Source organism: Ogataea philodendri (assembly GCF_020536065.1).
Source record: "Ogataea philodendri strain CBS6075 chromosome Unknown scaffold1, whole genome shotgun sequence".
NCBI lineage: Eukaryota > Fungi > Ascomycota > Pichiomycetes > Pichiales > Pichiaceae > Ogataea > Ogataea philodendri.
The window spans coordinates 583,330-601,260 of record NW_025763889.1 but is presented as its reverse complement, the minus strand read 5'-3'; the positions used below and the strand labels follow the sequence as shown (position 1 = coordinate 601,260).

Here is a 17,931-nt window from a genome sequence, read left to right as displayed (position 1 = left end):
TTTCAGATTTACTTAAAGAACAAAGGACTTTGTATAATACACTGGAAATGTCCAAGAAATCCAAGTATGTTGCCAACGTCAGCACAGACGCTTTGGAGCAACTCTCTGTCTTGCTAGACAGTTTTGAGAAGAAAAAAGACCGAAAGCCAGAGGACTTGAACGGTCTTTCTTCGTTTCTTCACACTCCCTCGAATCTGATCTCTTTGACCCAAAATTTCTCATATTTGTCCACCATCAACGAACATTCGGGTCTATCGAACATTCTCAACAAATTTGTTAAAGTGGTCAGATTGGGAACTCAGTATCAAGAGCTTCAAAAACCATGCTCTTCCCTGATCCAAGATATCTTTTCCTCGCACAATATCAAGATCTTCTATAGATGTCTGAACAATCAGAGACCTGGAATCACTAACCCTGCATTGAGGCTTCTCACCGCTTCATTTGAGTTCAGAAAAGGAGAGTTTGTCGATACATTTCTTGACAACTTTGATCTGTCTCTGAAAATTCTACCTCAACTTCTCAATCCTTCCAAAGCAGAGCTGGAAGATGCGTCAAAGGCTAAAAACTCTGGATCTATACGGTACAACTTCATTGTGTTTTGGACAACGCTATGCTCGCACTCGTCGCCATTAACTCGCAGAGATTTATTGGCTAATAATCGAAAAATTGTAACCAATTGGTTCAAACATATCGCTTCCCATGATTCAACAGAAACTATTCAGCATACACTCAAATTCTTAGACGAGGCCATTGTTCAAGAACGCACTTACAAGAAAATGACCAAATGTAAGATATTCGGAGACTTTATTCCAAGAAAATTGTTGGACTTGTATGCTATCGAGTCGGTCTCTTCTAATGTGCATCAATTCCTGTTGACACTTGCTACGGATTACGACCTCGGGTTGGTGTTTGCAGTTGACAGAAGCTCTGATTCTAGTGGAGTTCCGGTCACTGTTGGTGAGCAAACATTCAGAATACATAACAAGTTGATTTATGGTTTGTTAACTGGTTGCAAACCATGGACAAGCGAGAAACAGCTCGACCTAGTTGTGTCGGTCTTGAGTGCTGTTCCTGAACTCATTCCATGTTACAATTATCACTTATCGCATACTATTGGAGTGAGTGATCCAAAACTCTCGATGTTGTACGTCGCTGAGTCGTGGTTGCTCACCAAAATCATCAGAATACCCATCCCTGAGAAACTTTTCACTTCTACAAGATCAGTAACAACTCTGGTGGAGTATATCTGTCCAAACTCGCTGAGAAGAACATCTTTGTCGAAGAACCTCACAAGCAATGTGTCGTTGGTTCGTCACATTGGTTCACAGTTGATTATCGATGTTTTGCAGAAGCTTGAAAAAAGCTTTGAGTTGATTCCTGTCGATATTAGAGACGAAGTTATGGAAATTCTTCAAACCCAAAGACTTCCAGATTTGAGCTCAATCACTGGTGCATTGAACGAGTGCTACAAAGTGCCGCCATACAACAAACTTCTCATAGTTAATTTGCTGAAAGCGTGCGAATACTATCAATCTGTGCTGGCCCAGACTGTCTCATTGAACTTACCGAAATTAAACCTTGGTCAAGAAGAGAATTTTGAGTCCATCGATTTGGTGATCTTGGACTCTTATCTGAAAATCAACGCCGACTCGCAGCAGAATAAGTGGACCACTACTGGATCTGGTAAGAACTCGCTATTCACCACGATATTGAGATTACCATATCGACTGAAAAATTCCGGAATGGATAACAAAGTGGTTGCTGTTATTTCCAACCTTATTGACTCTACCTTGGCCTTCACTGATTACAAGTTGGAGACTACTGGTCCACTAGCGTCTCAAGCTTGGGCTTTGGTTTATTCGCTGGACCTGTATTCCAAGTTTGTTGAAGACGACTGTGAAATCGACGCCGTGTGCAAGATTTTGGACGAATCCATAGCGAGAGTGATGAGAACGCCATACAAATACGTTGATGTCTCAAGGGAATTTGGAGAACCTGTTAGTCCATTCTACGTGGCAGTCATTGAACAATCCAAATTTGCTACCAGTGAAAAAGTCTTAACTTGGATCAACCTTTTCAGCAAGTACATGTTTTTGCTTGGTGAGCCTCTGGAGAGTATGAAACAGGTGATCAACAGATATTGGCAGAAAGAAGTTTTGGATTTCGAGGAGTACGAGAATTCGCTGAACCAGTTTTGCTCCCAGTTTTACAAGGACGATAATCTTCTGTTTTTTGAGAAAGTGGTCAACTATCCTGTTTCACTGTTGAAGAAAACCATTTCGGGTGGAATAGCGACAACTGACTTTGATATCGTTTGTCTTTTCAGACGAATTGAGATCATAGCCTCAGATGACTCGTTGAAACTACAGGATATAGAAGACTTGGTGGTTGAGTTGATCTCCAAGATCGGAAACTATCTAGTCCAGCAAACAAACGTCAAATCTGCGGACCGTTTGGACTTTTTTAAGTCCAAGTATTGGAACAGACTGTATCTCGGCCAAAGCTCAAATGAGAAACAGTTGATGGTTGCAAAACTTTTGGATGAGCTGTTTTATGGTCTTTTCGAGCAGGATACCAAAATCAAGGCCAAGATGTCAGACTACCAGAGCTTTGTGAGAAAGTATGAGCCTAAATCACCAGAAGAAGAAACCATTATAGCCGACTCGTTGTGGATCTTGAACAATGACGAGATCATTGAAAAACTATCCATACCAGGAACAATTGGCAATAAGGCGTTTGAACTAGCAGTTGCAAAGAGAATTGAGCTGGACGCAGAGACTGTTGTGGGTTTGGCTGATCTTATTAACGAACAGAACTTCCAGAACTACACCGTTCTCTCGATGAAAGTGAAGTTATCTTTGATTCAGATTGAGCTGCTTCTGCAAAAAGCCGAATCCAACCCGCTGATTTTCTATGCTCTGTCTTCACTCCTCCAAACAAATTCGGAACATGCTGTTCACTTGGCTACCAAAATCCCAGAAACAGGGAAGTCTTCCGCCTATGGCCTGCGGTACCTTGTTACTTTAAACAAATATGCAGCCTCGCCTGAACTGCAACAGGGTTTGGTTCAAATCGCTACGGAAGAGCTTGCACACTTCTTTGAATCCTCCTCGTCTTCAAACGTCAGCACATGTGTTGAGATTCTGGCCGATTCCGCCTCCTACTCGCTATTCTCACAACTAGTTGATTTTGCTCCGTTTTACAAGAACGCAGCCTATATTTTTGGTCCAGAGTCTGCACACTTGGTTTCTAAGCTCCCTTCAAACGCTCCTGTGCTCAAGAAATGGTGTTCAAAGGCAATTCTTTATATCACCAGAACTTTGGCTGAAAAAGACGTTCTTTCGTCCCAGTTCTTATCCTTCCTTCTGTCTCTGCAAGGCTTGCTGAAATCTGTGGACATTTGGAAAATCGTTCAACCTTCCTCGTTGAATGCCCAACTGGAAACGTTGTTTTCCGGTAAATGGGTGCAAAACGAGGTCGTGATGAAGTATTCCACGATGCTGTTAATGAACACTTCGTCAAAAGCCATTCAATCTTCGAAACACATCCAGATTCTCGCCAATAACACTGTCAACGTTCTGAGCGAGCTTCCATCCAAAACTAACTTGGAGCTGCGTTACCACACAGCTCTGTCGCTGTATTACTTATCACAACGCGGTCCAGTGACCAATTTCGACGTTGTGAAGCAGGTGCTCCAGTTTTACACTGCATCTCTGCGTGCAGACGATCTGGTTTTGAAACAGGTGCTGAAGGAACTGGAAAACGGCACTGGACAGAGCTGGATGAGTTTGGTCGCCAGCTGGGAATTTTACGACACAGAGTCATACGAGCCGTATTCCACCGGACTGATTACGAGTATCAGTCAGGGTCTGATTGTGAATCTTTCCAAGAAATTCATTGAGAACTCTATCTCCAGGTTCCGTGGCTCTTCTGAAACATTCCAGCTTCCAAATGGTGCTACCGATTGGCAACAGTGGCAGGACTTTTATCGTCACAATGCAGTTGTGCTTGGACATTTGGTGTTTGACAACATCTATGCGCAAACGGTGTATGACCCAGAGTTTTTGATGCTCTTGGTCATCAACAACGACGAACTGTTCCAGCCCAAAGACTCTCTTGTGACAGTCGACGTCAGAAGACTGGCCGAGTCTGGTCTTTTGCAGTTTGTCGTGATGAACCTGGCCAACTGCCAACCGGAGACAAGATACATCAGCCGCAAAATCCTCTCTGCGGCTTACTCCACCTTGGATAGCGAACTGAAACAGGTAGCAGAGCTTAAGGAAGACAGCACCAAGATCGAGCCTGGACTTGTTCATCTGTTCTCATTCAAAGACCGTGCAACTTTCAAGGTTTATCTGGGTAACTTGCTCACTTCTGAGGAAGATCTTGCTCCAGTTGTCACCGTGATGTTGTCGCATCTTGTTCCGATTCTGAACAATCCAGCTCACTTCCTGTACGAAAAAACGTATCGTTTCATTCTTGGTGGGTCCAAGTTCCGTTCTTTCGATATCCCTCTTCTCAAAGCAGTCACCCAACAGTTTGTGACTGACAAACATTTGGGCAGCACCAATTTCAATGACGACTACTATAAACAATTGTCGTGGCTACTCACTACTCTTACGGAGTCACTTACTCATCGGAACGACCTCAAGGTGGTTAACAGAAGCGGGATTCTCGAATACATTATGGCAATAACTGGGTCTCCATATCTCACCTTCAAACTGCAACAGGAGATCTTGCGGCTGATCCATCGGGTCAGCGAGCTTCCTAACGGAGCAGACTTGCTAGTGAGATCGTGCGGAGTGCTGGGGTTTGCAGAGCTGCAAAAACTGCGACTCTCTCCAAGCCAGGCGGCCGACAATTACAGGCTGCTCGATCTGCAAAATCTCGCCGTTAAGACCCGCATTATGGCCGATGATCGCGTCTATGAGTGGACAAGTAACGACTTGGACCACTGGGTGAGTCGTGTTCTAAATTAGGAGTCAACGTCCATGGAGTCTGGCTCGTTGGATGTCTTGACAGCACGGGCTTTTTGCAACACTTTGGCAAGGAACGACTCCTTATCGTTTTCTGTGTTCTCCAAACGGCCGCTCTTGAGCACTATGTGTCCATCGACTTTGGTTACAAACTCGCCGTTCTCGTTGAAAACCAGCTCGGAGCCAACCAGCTTGGACCACTCGCCCTGATAAAGGTTGTTGTTGAGCTGCAACAACGGCTTGTCCTTGTCGAGTCCACTTAATCTCAAGCTAGAGCGTTCGGCGGCAGAATCCTCCAACGACTCCTCTAGCGACTCTTTTTTAATAGAATCTGCATTCAGCGAGTTCCTGTCCAGACTGATGTACTGATTTGGCGGGAACTTGAGCGTAACAAAGACATCCTCATACTCGAGATCTTCATCATGTGCGTAGCCTCGCGGCGGCAGCCTCCTGCTCCTTCTTTCTGGCCTCAATGTCCTCTTTACTGCCGGCCTCGAACTGCGCGGTAGCAAAATGCCAGTTCATTTCTGGGCCCCCGGTCAGGAACTGCGTGTTACCGTTCATCACCATGGTCCAGCCGGCACCCGAGCTCTTGTAGCAGTCCAAGGAGCACGTGCTGGCGTGGATTCTCGTCGACACGCCGTCGCCGCCGTGCTCTGGTTTCAAAAACTCTCTAGTGTTGGTGTATCCAAGCAAAGTCATTCCCAAAGCGATCTTGACGGCAGCATGGGTCACCAGAATGATGGAGCTGGCCTTCGGGAACTGCGACTCCACCTTGGGGATAAACTTGGTCCAGAACTCACGACATCTCTGCATCAACTCGTCCTCCTCCTCGCCCTTGTCGGACGGAACAACCGTGTCGGGCGGCCATTTGTCGGACAGATCTTGGAAATACTGCGACAGAACAGCTATATTTGCTGGTTCCGGGATGGTGGGTCTATTTGGTCTATACCACTCGCCAATACCTCTATCGAGGAAGATGCTGAGTCCTAGCTCCTTGGCTGTGGGCTGGATGGTCTCGACACATCTATAAAATGGACTTGAAAAAATTAACTGGGGTTTAGGGTCCACCTCCTGGGAAAGATATTGGCCTAACTCAACGGCCTGTTCCACGCCGTGAGCCGCCAACAAAGGATCGCTCTCATTGTCGCCCATTGGACTGTCTCTCTGGACCTCCTTGGGAAGCCAGTTTTCGCGATACCCATGGCGAACAATGTAAATGGTGGTTATAGTCATAGGAAAATGTAAATAAAAATATTCAAGAAAATGATTAGCCTAATTGCACTAATAAGTATAACAAATTACGGACGCAAAAGTATTAGTTTTTCTCAGACTCATCTTTTTTCTCTTCGTCGTCATCGTCGTCCCAGTCGAAATCTTCCTCGTCGTCATCGGCCGGTTTCTTCTCGAGCATTTCTTTGCGTTTCTTCTCCTCTTCCAAGATCTTGGACTTGGTAGAGAAAAAGATCTTCCAGAATAGAGAGCCCTCGATGTCGCCTGGAACAAGCTGCTCGTACAGAGTCTTGATGTTTTCCTTGTTAGCCAGCGCGGTCTTCTCAGTCTCCTCTTCTGGACTCAGGGTGTAGTTCTGCACAGTCTCATCTTTGGCATTGGACAGATATAGATCTTTGTTGTTCTCCAATTCGTGCAATTGGGCCTCGAGCCGGTTCGTGGCCACGTTCTGGGGCATGTTGAAAAGAACCTCGTCCTTCTTGTCGCCAGAAACCTCGCTCTCACCGCCAAGATTGAGTCCTGTTTTCGACGCAAGCAAACTGCCCAGCTTCGAGGCGTATCCCAAAGTGACATTTTCGATCTTCTCCAGATCCTGGTCCAAATCATCCAAGTACTTGTTTGTGTTCTCGTTCAGATTCTGGAGCAATTTGCTTGAATTCTCTCTGATCTCCTTTAATTCCTCTTCGCTAAACTTGTTCTGCAAATTGCTCAGGTTCTTTTCGAAATTCTCCCGCGTCGAGTTCAACGTCTTCTGTAAATCAATGTTCTTGGCAAGTTCCTTTGTTTCGGTGAGATAGTCTGGCAGTTTCTTTTGCACACTGCTAAAGAACCCACTAAACGTGTTCCAGCCAGAAACAGTCTGGGTTTCTATGTTGTTGTACACCTTCTCGACCTGTTCTTCCAGCTCATTCACCAATTGTTCTGTTTTCTGGTCCTTGTGCTCACCCTCCTGGGTCTCCGCCTCAATATACTCCATGTTGAATCACGCTTAATTTAACAGACGAAAACGTAATAAATAAAATGCGTGCAACGCTTAGTTTTTCGCCATGTTGGCCGGGTCAGGATGTTTCTAGATTTGTCTGGTGCACGGGTGTTTCTGTTTGGGCCTGGCTTGTAAAAATTTCAACTCTGCCCTACGCCAAGACGCTTTGAAAAAATATCACGCTAGTCCTGCGCTCCTGCGTTGGAAAGGTCCAATGACAGGAAATAAACAAAATCGATGCCGACTCGATTTTGCCGGTTCTAGCCGTGCCCCGAGATATGAAGTCCGTCCGCGATGGTATCCACTTTTCTTTATCGTGCAGATACGTACCCGACTGGCGATACGGTGGCTGGTAGTGGCATACCACTTGCTACATCTCGATAACAGGGCATTTTAAAAGAAATTCGGCGGCGTTACCAAAATTGTTTACGAATTCTTCGTTTTCGTTTCCTGTTTAGGCACAAACCTGGACTAATCGGGCTAATTTCTGGCATAGATTATAAAACGGTGTGTCTAACAAAACTTCGGCACACTATGGATCTCCTACAGACAAAATTTTTTTTGCATGAAAACAAACGTCTGTACGTCAATCCAGATAAGAATTATGAAATGCCGCCTCTTATTGTTCTTAATAATAACAGACGGCACCGAAACAATACGGTCCTAGTGCAAGTCGTAATAGTTGCCGTCTCGGCCAGCGGACCATGTTATTATTCCTCGCCCCATCTTTGGTCCAGCGCTTTGGTCTTCGGATAAGTTTAGCTCTCCAGTGTTTATATTCACTAAAAATCCAAACTTTCCCCGAATCTAAGTCAACCCCTCTTCCTAGCTGATATAATGTTAAAGCCTTCAGTTTTCGGTGACATCAGTCCTAAGGTGTCCAGAGCTTTGGACGAAGAAGTCAAAGACCAAGCTCTTATTTCTGACGAGCCAAAAAGCTCCGACTATGAGCTCAAGGAGCAACCTCTGTCAAGAGACGACCGTCACTCCCGGGGTCTTCCCCTCAAGCTTTACCGTCACTACGCAGACATCCAGCGTAGTTACGAGCAAGCCGACGATTTTGACGGATTGTACGCTGTCCAGCGTGAGCAAATGCGCACCGATGCCCGTGCCAACATTTCTGAGGAAAAACTCGACAGTCAACGTAAACTGCGTCAGGCTAAAGTTTACTCGGTGTTTTTCTTGATTACCACCGATATTTTGGGTCCTTCAAATGCTCCATACGCTATTGCCCAAATGGGTTACGTTCCAGGTATCATCCTGTACGTTGTTTTCGGTATCATGGCTGCTCTGGGTGGTTACCTCTTGAACTACTGCTTCTGCAAGCTTGACTCCAACAACTACCCAATCCGTACTTTCTCTGACTTGGCTGGTAGAGCCGTTGGTGCTTGGTTCCGTTACCCTACTGCTTTGTTGCAGTTCGTCCAGATGATCATGAACGTTGGTCTTATCTTGTTGTCCACTGCTCAGTCCTTGGCCCAGCTCTTGGTCACCAACCGGGGCCACAACGGTCTCTGTTACACGGTTGAAATTGTTGTTTGGTCGTTCTTGGGTATGATTCTCGGTCAAATTAAGACCTTGTCCCGTTTCGCTCACATCGCTAACTCCGCCGTCTGGATGAATGTTGCTGTTTGTATCATCACCATGGTCGCCGTTGGTATTGAAAACAAGCCAAACTACGACCTGTTCTGGTCCAACTACGGCTGTACCGCTCCTTACGACACCTTGTCCATCCACAAATACGCTATTGCTCCTGGCTCTCTTTCTGACCGTATTGACGGTATGAACAACATGGTCTTCGCTTGGGGTGGTGCTACCGTCTTCTGTGAGGTCATGTACGAACTCAAGAAACCAATGGACTTCTGGAAGGGAATGCTTTGTGCTCAAGCTTTCATCATGGTCATTTACTTGGTTTTCGGTCTCTTCGTCTACTCTTACCTTGGACAATGGTCTTACGTTACCGCTAACATGGGTATTGCCACCCGTGCTTTGCAAACTGCCACTAACGTTATCAACCTTGTTTCCGGTATGCTTGCTGCTGTTTTGTACGCCAACGTTGGTCTTAAGGTCGCTTACCAAGGTTTCTTGGTCTCTGACTTCGGCTTCCCTCAAATCACAACCAAGAAGGGAACCATCTTCTGGGGTGTTCTCGTTATCATCTACTGGGCTGTCGCTTTCATCATCGGTGCTGCTATCCCAGGTATCTCCCAATTGGTGTCCATCATTGGTGCTTTCTGTATCTTCCAGTTCTCCTACACCCTTCCATTCTTGTTCATTTTGTGTCTGCTGATCCGGTTGGACGCTACAGAGCCAGACACTTTCGACCCTACAACAGAGACTCTTGTTAAGGCCGACTCTTTCGCTAGCTGGTCCCGGTGGAAGAGAGCCCTCACCCACGGAGGTTACCTGCGTACTTCAATCAAGCTGTGTGCATTCCTTTTGTTCCTTGCTGCTCTCTCTTGTGCTGGTTTGTGTTCCTACTCTGCCATTGAGGCCGCCATTGCCTTCTACAAAAATTCCAGTGCAAGTGCATTTGGATGTACTGCTCCTGTCTCTCCTAATTCCGGCTTTACCTGTGCAGGTATCACTGTCGGTGCATCTCCTTAAATCCATAAGCCTCCGTCCTATCTATACCTTCGTGAACAATAAACATTGTTTTAATTTAAATCTCCCCCCACTGTAATTTTTCGCTCATAGTTAATTATTTTCTTTAATTTATTAATTTGTTCAAATGCCTGAACCATTCACTCCCCCCATCAAATTTGCCAAAGTCCAGAATACAGTGTCTCGTGGAGCGTACCCACGCCCAATAAACTACCGCTATCTCGAAACTTTGAACCTAAAGACAATGATAGCTTTAACAGCACAAGATATCTCCATGGAAAATGATCCCTCTCTATACTCCTTCTGCACCAAGAATAACATCAATCTCGTTCATATAGAAACAGATAGCTCCTCCAAAGATAAGGGAAAGAAAAGAGGAATACCCATCGAACCGGAACAGGTTCTGCGCATTCTGGAACTGATCCTCGACAAAAAATCATCCCCCGTGTACATCTTCTGCAATAACGGAGGACAAATCACCTCTTTGGCAATCGCATGTCTACGAAAGATACAATTGTGGAATCTCGTGTCTATCTATGATGAATTTGTTAATTACAGCACAACAATTAATCAGAACGACCGTGCGTTCATAGAAAGCTTTAAAGCTAGAATTCAAGTTCCTCCATCAAATCAACGTGTCGACTGGATCTGGAAAGGAATGAGCTCGAGCATCGTCCAAAGCCATCCAAATATGCAATTTGTGTCTTTCGAAGAAGATAATAAATTAGTCTAGTCAAATAACATCCCGGCAGCTAATTCCAAATTATTGTTGGTTTGTTGCAACGCCAGTTCCGCTTGTTTGCGGTCGAATCCCATCGCAACCAGCTGCTCCACTTTCGCCGCGTCTGCAGTCTTTTTTGGAGCCTCCACCTTGGGTTTCTTCACAGGACCAGCTCTGCTTGGTGCACTAGAAGCACCTGCTCCACTAGGTGCGTCATTCAAGCTGAAAATGTTGCCTCCAAGCTGCGAAGGAGAAACCTGTTGCATCATGTTAGGACACTCGTGCTCAGGTAAGAACGTCGTAGCAATGCCGTCAATCACTAGCTGGTTGCGTTTCAAATCAATGTTGGCTTGATATCTCCTCAACATGTCTAATCCAAGCAACATCTCAACGTGCGTGTCGATAACCGTGAAGGTGCAGGGAAAGTATCCTGACTCGATCTTCAACGGAGCAGAATGCACTCTTCCAAGGATTTTGGTCGACCCCACACCCCTGGCCTCTCCAATAAATCTTTTATCGATCAGTCTGGTGAGTCCTGTTTTCTCTGCCAAAGATGGAGAAATAATTGTTGTTTGAGCACCGGAATCAACAAAAGCCTTCACCGGGGTGCCGTTCACTTCGCAGTTGATGTACAACATGTGAACGCTGGTGAACGATTCTGGCGAGATTTCCATGGCTGTGCGCATGTTTTCTTCGATCGCTTCCTGGTTGATAAGTTCCATGATTTTTTTCTGGTTCTCTGGATCGTCGGGATTACTATACAGCTGGCTGAGTTCTTTTTGGTGGTCTGCTTGCAATTGACGTTGGTTCTCCACCATTTTCAGTGCGAGTTCTCTGAATCTGGCGGGATCGTTCAAGGCGGCTCTTGTTTCAGGGTCCAACGTGCTCTGGATCTGAGGATTCGACAGATACTGTTGACGAACCGTTTCGAGCTGCGAGTCTAAGTAACTCTGAGTCTGTGGTTGGTTCTTCTTCAAGACCAACAGATCGTCATCCTTGAGACCGAGATCCTTCAGAGTGCCCGCTTTTCCAAGATCTACCTGCTTGCCGTCGAAAACAAGCACTTGTTGGTTCTCGGGGATATTTGTTTCGGACTTGAGATACGCTTGGAAATCTGCCAGCCCCAAATCGTCGGGTAGGTCTGCAGTGATAATCTGGTCAGTATCATCGACAGCAATGGTCAAATTCATGGTGATGGTTTTCGTGGCGAATCCGGGGAAGATAAAGAAAATCTATATTTTTTTTGCCACTGGCTGTGTCTTTTTATACTGATGAAGAGGAGTGCGGCAGCGGCGTCGGAAAATGGCAAAACGGCCTTGAAGAAGGCGAAATTGGTTCAATTCGAGGCGTCGTTCCCGAAGCTCGACTACTTCGATGCCACCAAGAAGAAGTCGGCTAAGGCTCCAAATGCGTTCAAGTTAGACGTTTTCGAAAAAAACAACTCCAGCCGTCTTGTTGAAGGTCTCCAGTATATCCTAAAGAAAGACCCGTCTCTGTCAAAGTACCTGGAGACTCCATTTGGCGGGTATTTGAAAGACGACGACGGACCTAAGCCGTTGAAACATTATTTCGATAGTTTGGTCAGTGGATTGATATCACAGCAGATCAGCGGCAAAGCGGCCAAGGCCATCAAACAAAAAGTCATAGACAATCTCTCAGAGGACAAGGAACTGCCAACGGCAGAGATCTTTGACTCGAAATCCATTCAGGAGCTGCGTGAATGCGGCCTCTCGTACAAAAAGGCGGAGTTCGTCAAACGACTCTCCAAAGCGTTCATCGAATCCGAGGAAATTCCTCCAGAAGGAGTGAAGTTCACCGACTCGTACTTCACGACCACAGACGATATCACAATCAATCTGGACTTACAAAAATTTAAAGGTATCGGACCATGGTCTGCGTCGATGTTTCTGATGTTCGCACTACAACGGTACGACATCTTTGAGGTGTCAGACTTGGGGATCCGGAGAGGTGCAACGGTGTACCTTTCTCAACGGCCAGAACTTCTAAAAGAGATCAACGCAAAACTCAAGGAGCTGGAGCTGCCAAAACTGCCCAAATCGTCGCAGAACCCAAAGTTTGTGTCTGACCACGTGATAAACTGTCTGGCACATCAGTTTGTGCCCTACAAGAGCATCTGGATGCTGTTATTGTGGCGGGTGAGTGACACGTCTGTTGAGGCATTAGAGTAATATACATACGGCAAATAATGCATTATTTGGTGCTCGAGCTTGTTCTTTCGCCTGAAGGAACAATCATGGCAAGCTGTCTGGAGTTGAGCAGCATCTTTGGGCGCTTCGAAATGAGCTTATCACCCTCATACTCCTCCACGTCTTCTAAAACGACGTTGACGAAATCGTCAAACCCAACCAGATTCCCCACAAACTCCTGTTCTGTGGTCATCAGGACCCAGATTCTGGATCCAATACTCTTATCAATCAGCTCTAACGGCAGAATCACGTCGGACATCCTCAGCAACTAGTGTATAAACGCAACGGTCAATTTTCAAAGATTATTTTTCTCCAAATTCGGGCATCCGCCACCACCGCCACTGGCTACCTGAAAGAGTGGAAAAAAATGTCATCAACTTACAACACCTTCTTCTTTCATGTCCTCGATTGAATCCACCACCGAATCGTCCAGCTCGACTTCGTCGCAGGACTCCAAGTACAAGTCCGAATTATCGATCAAGCAGAAGCCGGAGCATCTGTGTATAAGACCGCTCACCATCTACGACCTGTCCCAGGTGCTTGAGCTTGAGGCAAACGGGTTCCCAGAGCCGGAACGGTGTCCAAAACACAAGCTGGAGTATCGCCTAACTGTGTGTCCGGAACTGTGCTCGGGGCTGTTTGTGCGGGAGTTTGAGCAAAACGCGGCGCAATCAGACTCGCCTCCGCCGCGGTCCACCATTCTTAAGGAGACTTTGATTGCTCACATCATAGCCACCAAGATTGCCGACCCCACCATCACGGAGCGGTCGATGGACATACCAAAGGACGAAACCGATACGGAAACAGGACATGTGGAGAAAAGCCGGATCATAGGGATCCATTCTGTTATTGTGAACGATAAGTATAGGGGTCTAAAATTAGGCTCGCTCTTGATAAAAGATTACCTACAGAAATTGAACCAGCAGTTTGTTGCAGACAAGGTTGTTTTGCTGGCAAAGGCGTCGCTGACGCCGTTCTACCGCGGGCTGGGCTTTGTGGACGACGGAGTGAGCTCGTGCAAGTTTGCCGGGCAGGAGTGGCACGACTTGCATGTGGATCTTACGCACGAGGACGAGGATGAAGAAATGTGAGTGTTTCTATTAGGAGTATTGATCAAATAGTCGCTTAAGCCAATGGTTGCGGAAGACCCTCATGCCGTACGAGGATCCTGCTCCGAAATCGCCGCGCAACCGCGCCTTGACCAGTCTCTGTTCCGCAGCAACGAGATGCCGTTTGTAGATGGTAAAACTAATAATTGCGTACGCCAACCCCACAATCAGATCAAGACGCCAGTGGTGGTCCAGGTACATTGTGGCCCACCATTGTAAGATCACAAAGGCAAGCATGCCTATCTTCGGGAACCACCAGGTGGTATAAAATGCAATGAAGAAAAAGCACTGGACAGCCATGGCGGAGTGCAGCGACGGCACTGCGCCAAACACGATGGGACTTTTGTGGAAACCGTTGGAATTAAGGTGGGTGCCCAGAGCCACGTCCACACGCGTCAGCCCTGCTGCGTAGCCGGGCATATCGTAATCTGCTGCCGCGTCCTCGCCGTAGAGATGGATGAACCACGGTGGGGCGTTGGGGAAAAGCATGTGGGTGATCACTCCGGCAATGTTCTGGGAGCCCAGAGCCACGGAAAACCACTTGATGGCACCAGGGGTCTGGAAAACATAAAGATAGATGGCTGTGAAAAGCGGAGCGAAGAAATGGAAGAGCACGTAGGAAACCCAGGCCAGCAAGTCGCGGAAGGTGGTTTGCGGGTAGATGATCGCGTGGTCGAGGTTGAGCAGCAGCCAGCAGAAGCCGAGCAAAAAGACCGGTGTTGTGTAGCAGCACGAAGGAGGGAGGTATGTTTGGGTCGGCGCTGAGAGGTCTGTGCTCGAGGAGCTGGATTCGGCCGATTGCACGCCCGACTGTTCCAATAGATTAAGTTCCAGGTCCTGATCTGCCTGGTCTTCGATGTCGTTTTTGGACGGCATGGTGAAACTGGATGATCCCAGCTCGGACCGGAACACGGTACGGTTTGGGATCTGGTAGCAGTACACCCAGAGAAGATATGACACGGCCATGATCAACACTAGCGACATCCAGGCCGAGATACGGTGGATGTCAAAGATGAATGCGTCCAGGGACATGGCCAATTTCACGTGAATTGTGGGTCTGATCTCGTTGGGAACGATGCCGGCGTTTTTGAACATCAGTAGCCAGACAAAGACGGGCGAAAAGTTGATTCCAAAATTCAAAACAAGCTTAAACAGTGATCTGTTATTTAGGGCCTGGACAATCATATGGCGTATCAACTGATACAAGAGGACCGGACCTCGAAGAATCACCGATACCGAAACCATATTTCAAGTGTATAGAGATGGTACCGAAGAATGGAAAGTAGCGTTAAGCAACTTCAGAGTTTCTAAATAACAACTAACTCGAAATTGGTTCCTGAAGAGTAAATTTTTTACCGAGAAAAATCATCGATATGAAGCTTTTTTTAAGCCCTGTCTCAAAAGATAAAAAAAATTGAAATTTATTAGGTAGCTGCGCTTTCCAACATGGAATTTTCTGATTTTCCAAACGGTTCAACGAAAAAATCGAGTCTCACGAATCTTCAAACCCGATACCTGCGTCCGTTTTAAGCGCCGGCACCGAGGTGAGTCGAGCGTCCAGTTGTCCCGTTAGTTGCGGGTTGTACAGTTGGGTGAAGAATTGTCCTGCACCCTGAGAAAAGGAGTGCGTCTTTTCATTCTGCGACAGCATCTGGTTGGTGTACCACCATCCCATTCCATCCCAGATCCGAGACCGCCACGGAATGATGTTGGCAAACGTGTAGATGATCTTGACGATTGACTCGTACTCGTCCAGATCCGGCTGCGACGTCCTGGTCTTGTAGTCCTCGATCATGCTTGTGTAATTTTGAACAATTTGCAGATTGCTGTTACTCGTGATCAGCGAGATATAATCGTCTGTATGGTTTCTATAATCAATCAACAGCCCCTCGATCACCGCAGAGAAGATGTTCTGTCCGTTGTATTCGATTGTCATGGTATCTGTCTTGTTGACAACCGAGTCCGGCGTGCTGGTCATCGACGCCAGCGGGGTCTCGGTATTCACGGACCGCGAAGTCAATGTCGTGGTCGTCGTGATGTATGAGCCCGTGTCCGTCGGAACCGAGGCAGATGCCGCTTCCGAGGGTCCTATGGTGGTAGTGGTAGCCACAGTTGCGGAAGTGGAAATGTACACCCACGGCTGGTAGTATGTCACAGTCATGTAGTCCGGATCCGGTGTAGGAGTGTTGTAGTTCATCTGCAGAATCAAGTACGAGCTCTTGGCCCCTTGTAGGATTCTCCCGCTCCACGGGATCTGACTCAGATATGCCAACAAACTGTCACATTCCAGATTGATTCTCAAAACATCCGATTCCGTGGAGTATGCACTGACCACGTTGTTCAAACTCGATGCAAATCCAGGGTTAGTGATGGCCATCTGGTTGTATTCGCGGCCATAAGTGGCAATATCGTAACATAAAGCGTTGCACCGGGCGAGCTTGTAGTAAGTTTGGTATGTAGCGGATTGGTTTGCGGGAATGATGATTTCTGTGTCCCATTGTGTTTGTGTTGGTGTTGTGCTTGGAAACTCCAAAAGAGTGTTGACGTTCTGGTCGATCGATGTGAATCTTGTATAATACCCAGTAGCCCTAGATAGAACGTATTGTTGGTCGGAGGAAGGCAGCTCGGACAACATCGATGTGGCATAATCGATCATGGACGTGGCCAACTGATGGTCGAAGAACATGTTTTCGTCGTACTGACTGGCTATCGATGCGAACACCGACGCTTCTGAGGTCTGGAAATATGACGTTTCATGAGTATAGTAGAAGTAATCTCGCATAGCCAGCCCAACAGCATAATTGTAGTCTCCCTGGGCGACCTCGGTACCTATTCCCACCACCAACAGGGGGAAGAGGAGTAATCTGAGCAGCATCAAACCAAAGTAGTCACCGAGATCTCGTTAACAAAGATATCGGGAAATAAGTAAAAAAACCACCCACGGGCCGCTGTGCAAAGATGTTGGTCCAGGGCCAAGACGTTTAAAAATTAAATGGCACTATAAAAAAAATCAAGAACGTTTCTTTGTATGGATCAGTTCCAAAACTCGTCGTTGTCGCAGCTTTTGCATGCGCACGCATCGCAACCGCCCCAAATCAACATGGAAATAGATAAGAAGCGAATCGACGTGCTGTTGAGAATAAACACGGTTCTTCTCCATAAATGTTTACTTCTTCAGCCATACATCTTGTCGAAATCCAACTCGATGAACCCCGACTATAATCAAAGAAGAGACACGTACCAGAACTATCTGAAACGGATCCATTTCAATCTCACGTGTCTGGCATCCATAAACGACATCCATTCCAGTCCTCCTAACGTTCCAAAGAAAAATTATAGTATACCACAGATTGTCCTGCCACCCCCGGAACTTCCAGAGCTGAACGAGCCTTACAAGTTGCTCAACCAGTTGTATCCCGAGGCATTGCCGTTTTTCCAGAAACGGATGGAAACGCTTCGACAACAGCAGTCCCAAAGGATGCCCCAGATGCAACAGCCACAGCCGGCTCCGCAACAGGCTCCGCAACAGCCCCCTCAACAGTACCAGTTCCGCAACCAGACTTTTTCGCCGGACGAACAGCGCAACCAGATTAATTATGCATGGAACTCTCAATCAGACATGGTACCTCCGCGTCCCAAGCCACAGCAGCAGCAACAACAGCAACAGATGTACTCGCAGTTCATCCAGCAGCAGCTCAACCAACAACAAAACACGCAACCTCCTCAGCAGATGCAGCAACAGCAACAGCCTCAACAGCAGCAACAGCAACAACAACCGGTGTTCAACCAGTACAGTCCGCAAAAGTTCACGAATTTCCAACAGCCCCAGCAACAGCAGCAACAAATGCCGTTCAACAACATGGGCCAATTCGAAAACAGCAACAGTGGGTCTGCTCCATCGGTCGCAAGCTCTGCCATGTTGAGTCCCGAGCAGATCCTCGCCAGCGCCAACAACCAGCAGTCCAATAACCCTATGGACGGGTGGTGATTTCTGTCGCGTCGATCGACCCGCGTGTTTTGGGGACGGTGTGCGAATCTTCCTGCTTTGTAAAACTATTTAGGTCAAGTGTACTTTTAAGCTGTACTTTGTTAGCAACTC

At 46.9% G+C, this 17,931-nt stretch overlaps 18 protein-coding genes across 18 annotated transcripts; 9 read left to right on the top strand and 9 right to left on the bottom strand.

Annotated features, from left to right (window-relative positions):
* Positions 1–47: 47 nt before the first annotated feature.
* OGAPHI_002210 (uncharacterized protein) lies at positions 48–4,979 on the top strand (the record flags this gene model as incomplete). Its single annotated transcript, XM_046203056.1, has 1 exon — positions 48–4,979. The coding sequence occupies one exon, from the start codon at positions 48–50 to the stop codon at positions 4,977–4,979; it is 4,932 nt and encodes a 1,643-aa protein (XP_046062870.1).
* Positions 3,822–4,316, bottom strand: OGAPHI_002211 (uncharacterized protein; the record flags this gene model as incomplete). The annotated part of the gene is made up of 1 exon (XM_046203057.1): positions 3,822–4,316. The coding sequence occupies one exon, from the start codon at positions 4,314–4,316 to the stop codon at positions 3,822–3,824; it is 495 nt and encodes a 164-aa protein (XP_046062871.1).
* OGAPHI_002208 (uncharacterized protein) lies at positions 4,976–6,212 on the bottom strand (the record flags this gene model as incomplete). The annotated part of the gene is made up of 2 exons (XM_046203054.1): positions 4,976–5,391; positions 5,462–6,212. 2 exons carry the CDS (start codon positions 6,210–6,212, stop codon positions 4,976–4,978), a joined length of 1,167 nt encoding a protein of 388 aa, XP_046062868.1.
* On the top strand, positions 5,449–6,009 carry OGAPHI_002209 (uncharacterized protein; the record flags this gene model as incomplete). The annotated part of the gene is made up of 2 exons (XM_046203055.1): positions 5,449–5,481; positions 5,575–6,009. The coding sequence occupies 2 exons, from the start codon at positions 5,449–5,451 to the stop codon at positions 6,007–6,009; spliced, it is 468 nt and encodes a 155-aa protein (XP_046062869.1).
* An 82-nt stretch (positions 6,213–6,294) lies between the features above and the next one.
* On the bottom strand, positions 6,295–7,185 carry OGAPHI_002207 (uncharacterized protein; the record flags this gene model as incomplete). Its single annotated transcript, XM_046203052.1, has 1 exon — positions 6,295–7,185. The coding sequence occupies one exon, from the start codon at positions 7,183–7,185 to the stop codon at positions 6,295–6,297; it is 891 nt and encodes a 296-aa protein (XP_046062867.1).
* An 843-nt stretch (positions 7,186–8,028) lies between these two features.
* Positions 8,029–9,798, top strand: OGAPHI_002205 (uncharacterized protein; the record flags this gene model as incomplete). The annotated part of the gene is made up of 1 exon (XM_046203050.1): positions 8,029–9,798. One exon carries the CDS (start codon positions 8,029–8,031, stop codon positions 9,796–9,798), a length of 1,770 nt encoding a protein of 589 aa, XP_046062865.1.
* On the bottom strand, positions 8,401–9,692 carry OGAPHI_002206 (uncharacterized protein; the record flags this gene model as incomplete). Its single annotated transcript, XM_046203051.1, has 2 exons — positions 8,401–9,508; positions 9,673–9,692. 2 exons carry the CDS (start codon positions 9,690–9,692, stop codon positions 8,401–8,403), a joined length of 1,128 nt encoding a protein of 375 aa, XP_046062866.1.
* A 124-nt stretch (positions 9,799–9,922) lies between the features above and the next one.
* On the top strand, positions 9,923–10,528 carry OGAPHI_002204 (uncharacterized protein; the record flags this gene model as incomplete). Its single annotated transcript, XM_046203049.1, has 1 exon — positions 9,923–10,528. The coding sequence occupies one exon, from the start codon at positions 9,923–9,925 to the stop codon at positions 10,526–10,528; it is 606 nt and encodes a 201-aa protein (XP_046062864.1).
* OGAPHI_002203 (uncharacterized protein) lies at positions 10,525–11,706 on the bottom strand (the record flags this gene model as incomplete). The annotated part of the gene is made up of 1 exon (XM_046203048.1): positions 10,525–11,706. The coding sequence occupies one exon, from the start codon at positions 11,704–11,706 to the stop codon at positions 10,525–10,527; it is 1,182 nt and encodes a 393-aa protein (XP_046062863.1).
* Positions 11,707–11,787: 81 nt separating this feature from the next.
* Positions 11,788–12,705, top strand: OGAPHI_002201 (uncharacterized protein; the record flags this gene model as incomplete). The annotated part of the gene is made up of 1 exon (XM_046203046.1): positions 11,788–12,705. The coding sequence occupies one exon, from the start codon at positions 11,788–11,790 to the stop codon at positions 12,703–12,705; it is 918 nt and encodes a 305-aa protein (XP_046062861.1).
* On the bottom strand, positions 12,222–12,452 carry OGAPHI_002202 (uncharacterized protein; the record flags this gene model as incomplete). Its single annotated transcript, XM_046203047.1, has 1 exon — positions 12,222–12,452. One exon carries the CDS (start codon positions 12,450–12,452, stop codon positions 12,222–12,224), a length of 231 nt encoding a protein of 76 aa, XP_046062862.1.
* A 22-nt stretch (positions 12,706–12,727) lies between the features above and the next one.
* On the bottom strand, positions 12,728–12,982 carry OGAPHI_002200 (uncharacterized protein; the record flags this gene model as incomplete). The annotated part of the gene is made up of 1 exon (XM_046203045.1): positions 12,728–12,982. The coding sequence occupies one exon, from the start codon at positions 12,980–12,982 to the stop codon at positions 12,728–12,730; it is 255 nt and encodes an 84-aa protein (XP_046062860.1).
* Positions 12,983–13,121: 139 nt separating this feature from the next.
* Positions 13,122–13,814, top strand: OGAPHI_002199 (uncharacterized protein; the record flags this gene model as incomplete). The annotated part of the gene is made up of 1 exon (XM_046203044.1): positions 13,122–13,814. One exon carries the CDS (start codon positions 13,122–13,124, stop codon positions 13,812–13,814), a length of 693 nt encoding a protein of 230 aa, XP_046062859.1.
* A 9-nt stretch (positions 13,815–13,823) lies between these two features.
* On the bottom strand, positions 13,824–15,017 carry OGAPHI_002198 (uncharacterized protein; the record flags this gene model as incomplete). Its single annotated transcript, XM_046203043.1, has 1 exon — positions 13,824–15,017. One exon carries the CDS (start codon positions 15,015–15,017, stop codon positions 13,824–13,826), a length of 1,194 nt encoding a protein of 397 aa, XP_046062858.1.
* On the top strand, positions 14,286–15,573 carry OGAPHI_002197 (uncharacterized protein; the record flags this gene model as incomplete). The annotated part of the gene is made up of 2 exons (XM_046203040.1): positions 14,286–14,576; positions 15,421–15,573. The coding sequence occupies 2 exons, from the start codon at positions 14,286–14,288 to the stop codon at positions 15,571–15,573; spliced, it is 444 nt and encodes a 147-aa protein (XP_046062857.1).
* On the bottom strand, positions 15,325–16,707 carry OGAPHI_002195 (uncharacterized protein; the record flags this gene model as incomplete). Its single annotated transcript, XM_046203038.1, has 1 exon — positions 15,325–16,707. One exon carries the CDS (start codon positions 16,705–16,707, stop codon positions 15,325–15,327), a length of 1,383 nt encoding a protein of 460 aa, XP_046062855.1.
* On the top strand, positions 15,740–15,979 carry OGAPHI_002196 (uncharacterized protein; the record flags this gene model as incomplete). The annotated part of the gene is made up of 1 exon (XM_046203039.1): positions 15,740–15,979. One exon carries the CDS (start codon positions 15,740–15,742, stop codon positions 15,977–15,979), a length of 240 nt encoding a protein of 79 aa, XP_046062856.1.
* A 153-nt stretch (positions 16,708–16,860) lies between the features above and the next one.
* Positions 16,861–17,820, top strand: OGAPHI_002194 (uncharacterized protein; the record flags this gene model as incomplete). Its single annotated transcript, XM_046203037.1, has 1 exon — positions 16,861–17,820. The coding sequence occupies one exon, from the start codon at positions 16,861–16,863 to the stop codon at positions 17,818–17,820; it is 960 nt and encodes a 319-aa protein (XP_046062854.1).
* Positions 17,821–17,931: the final 111 nt, after the last annotated feature.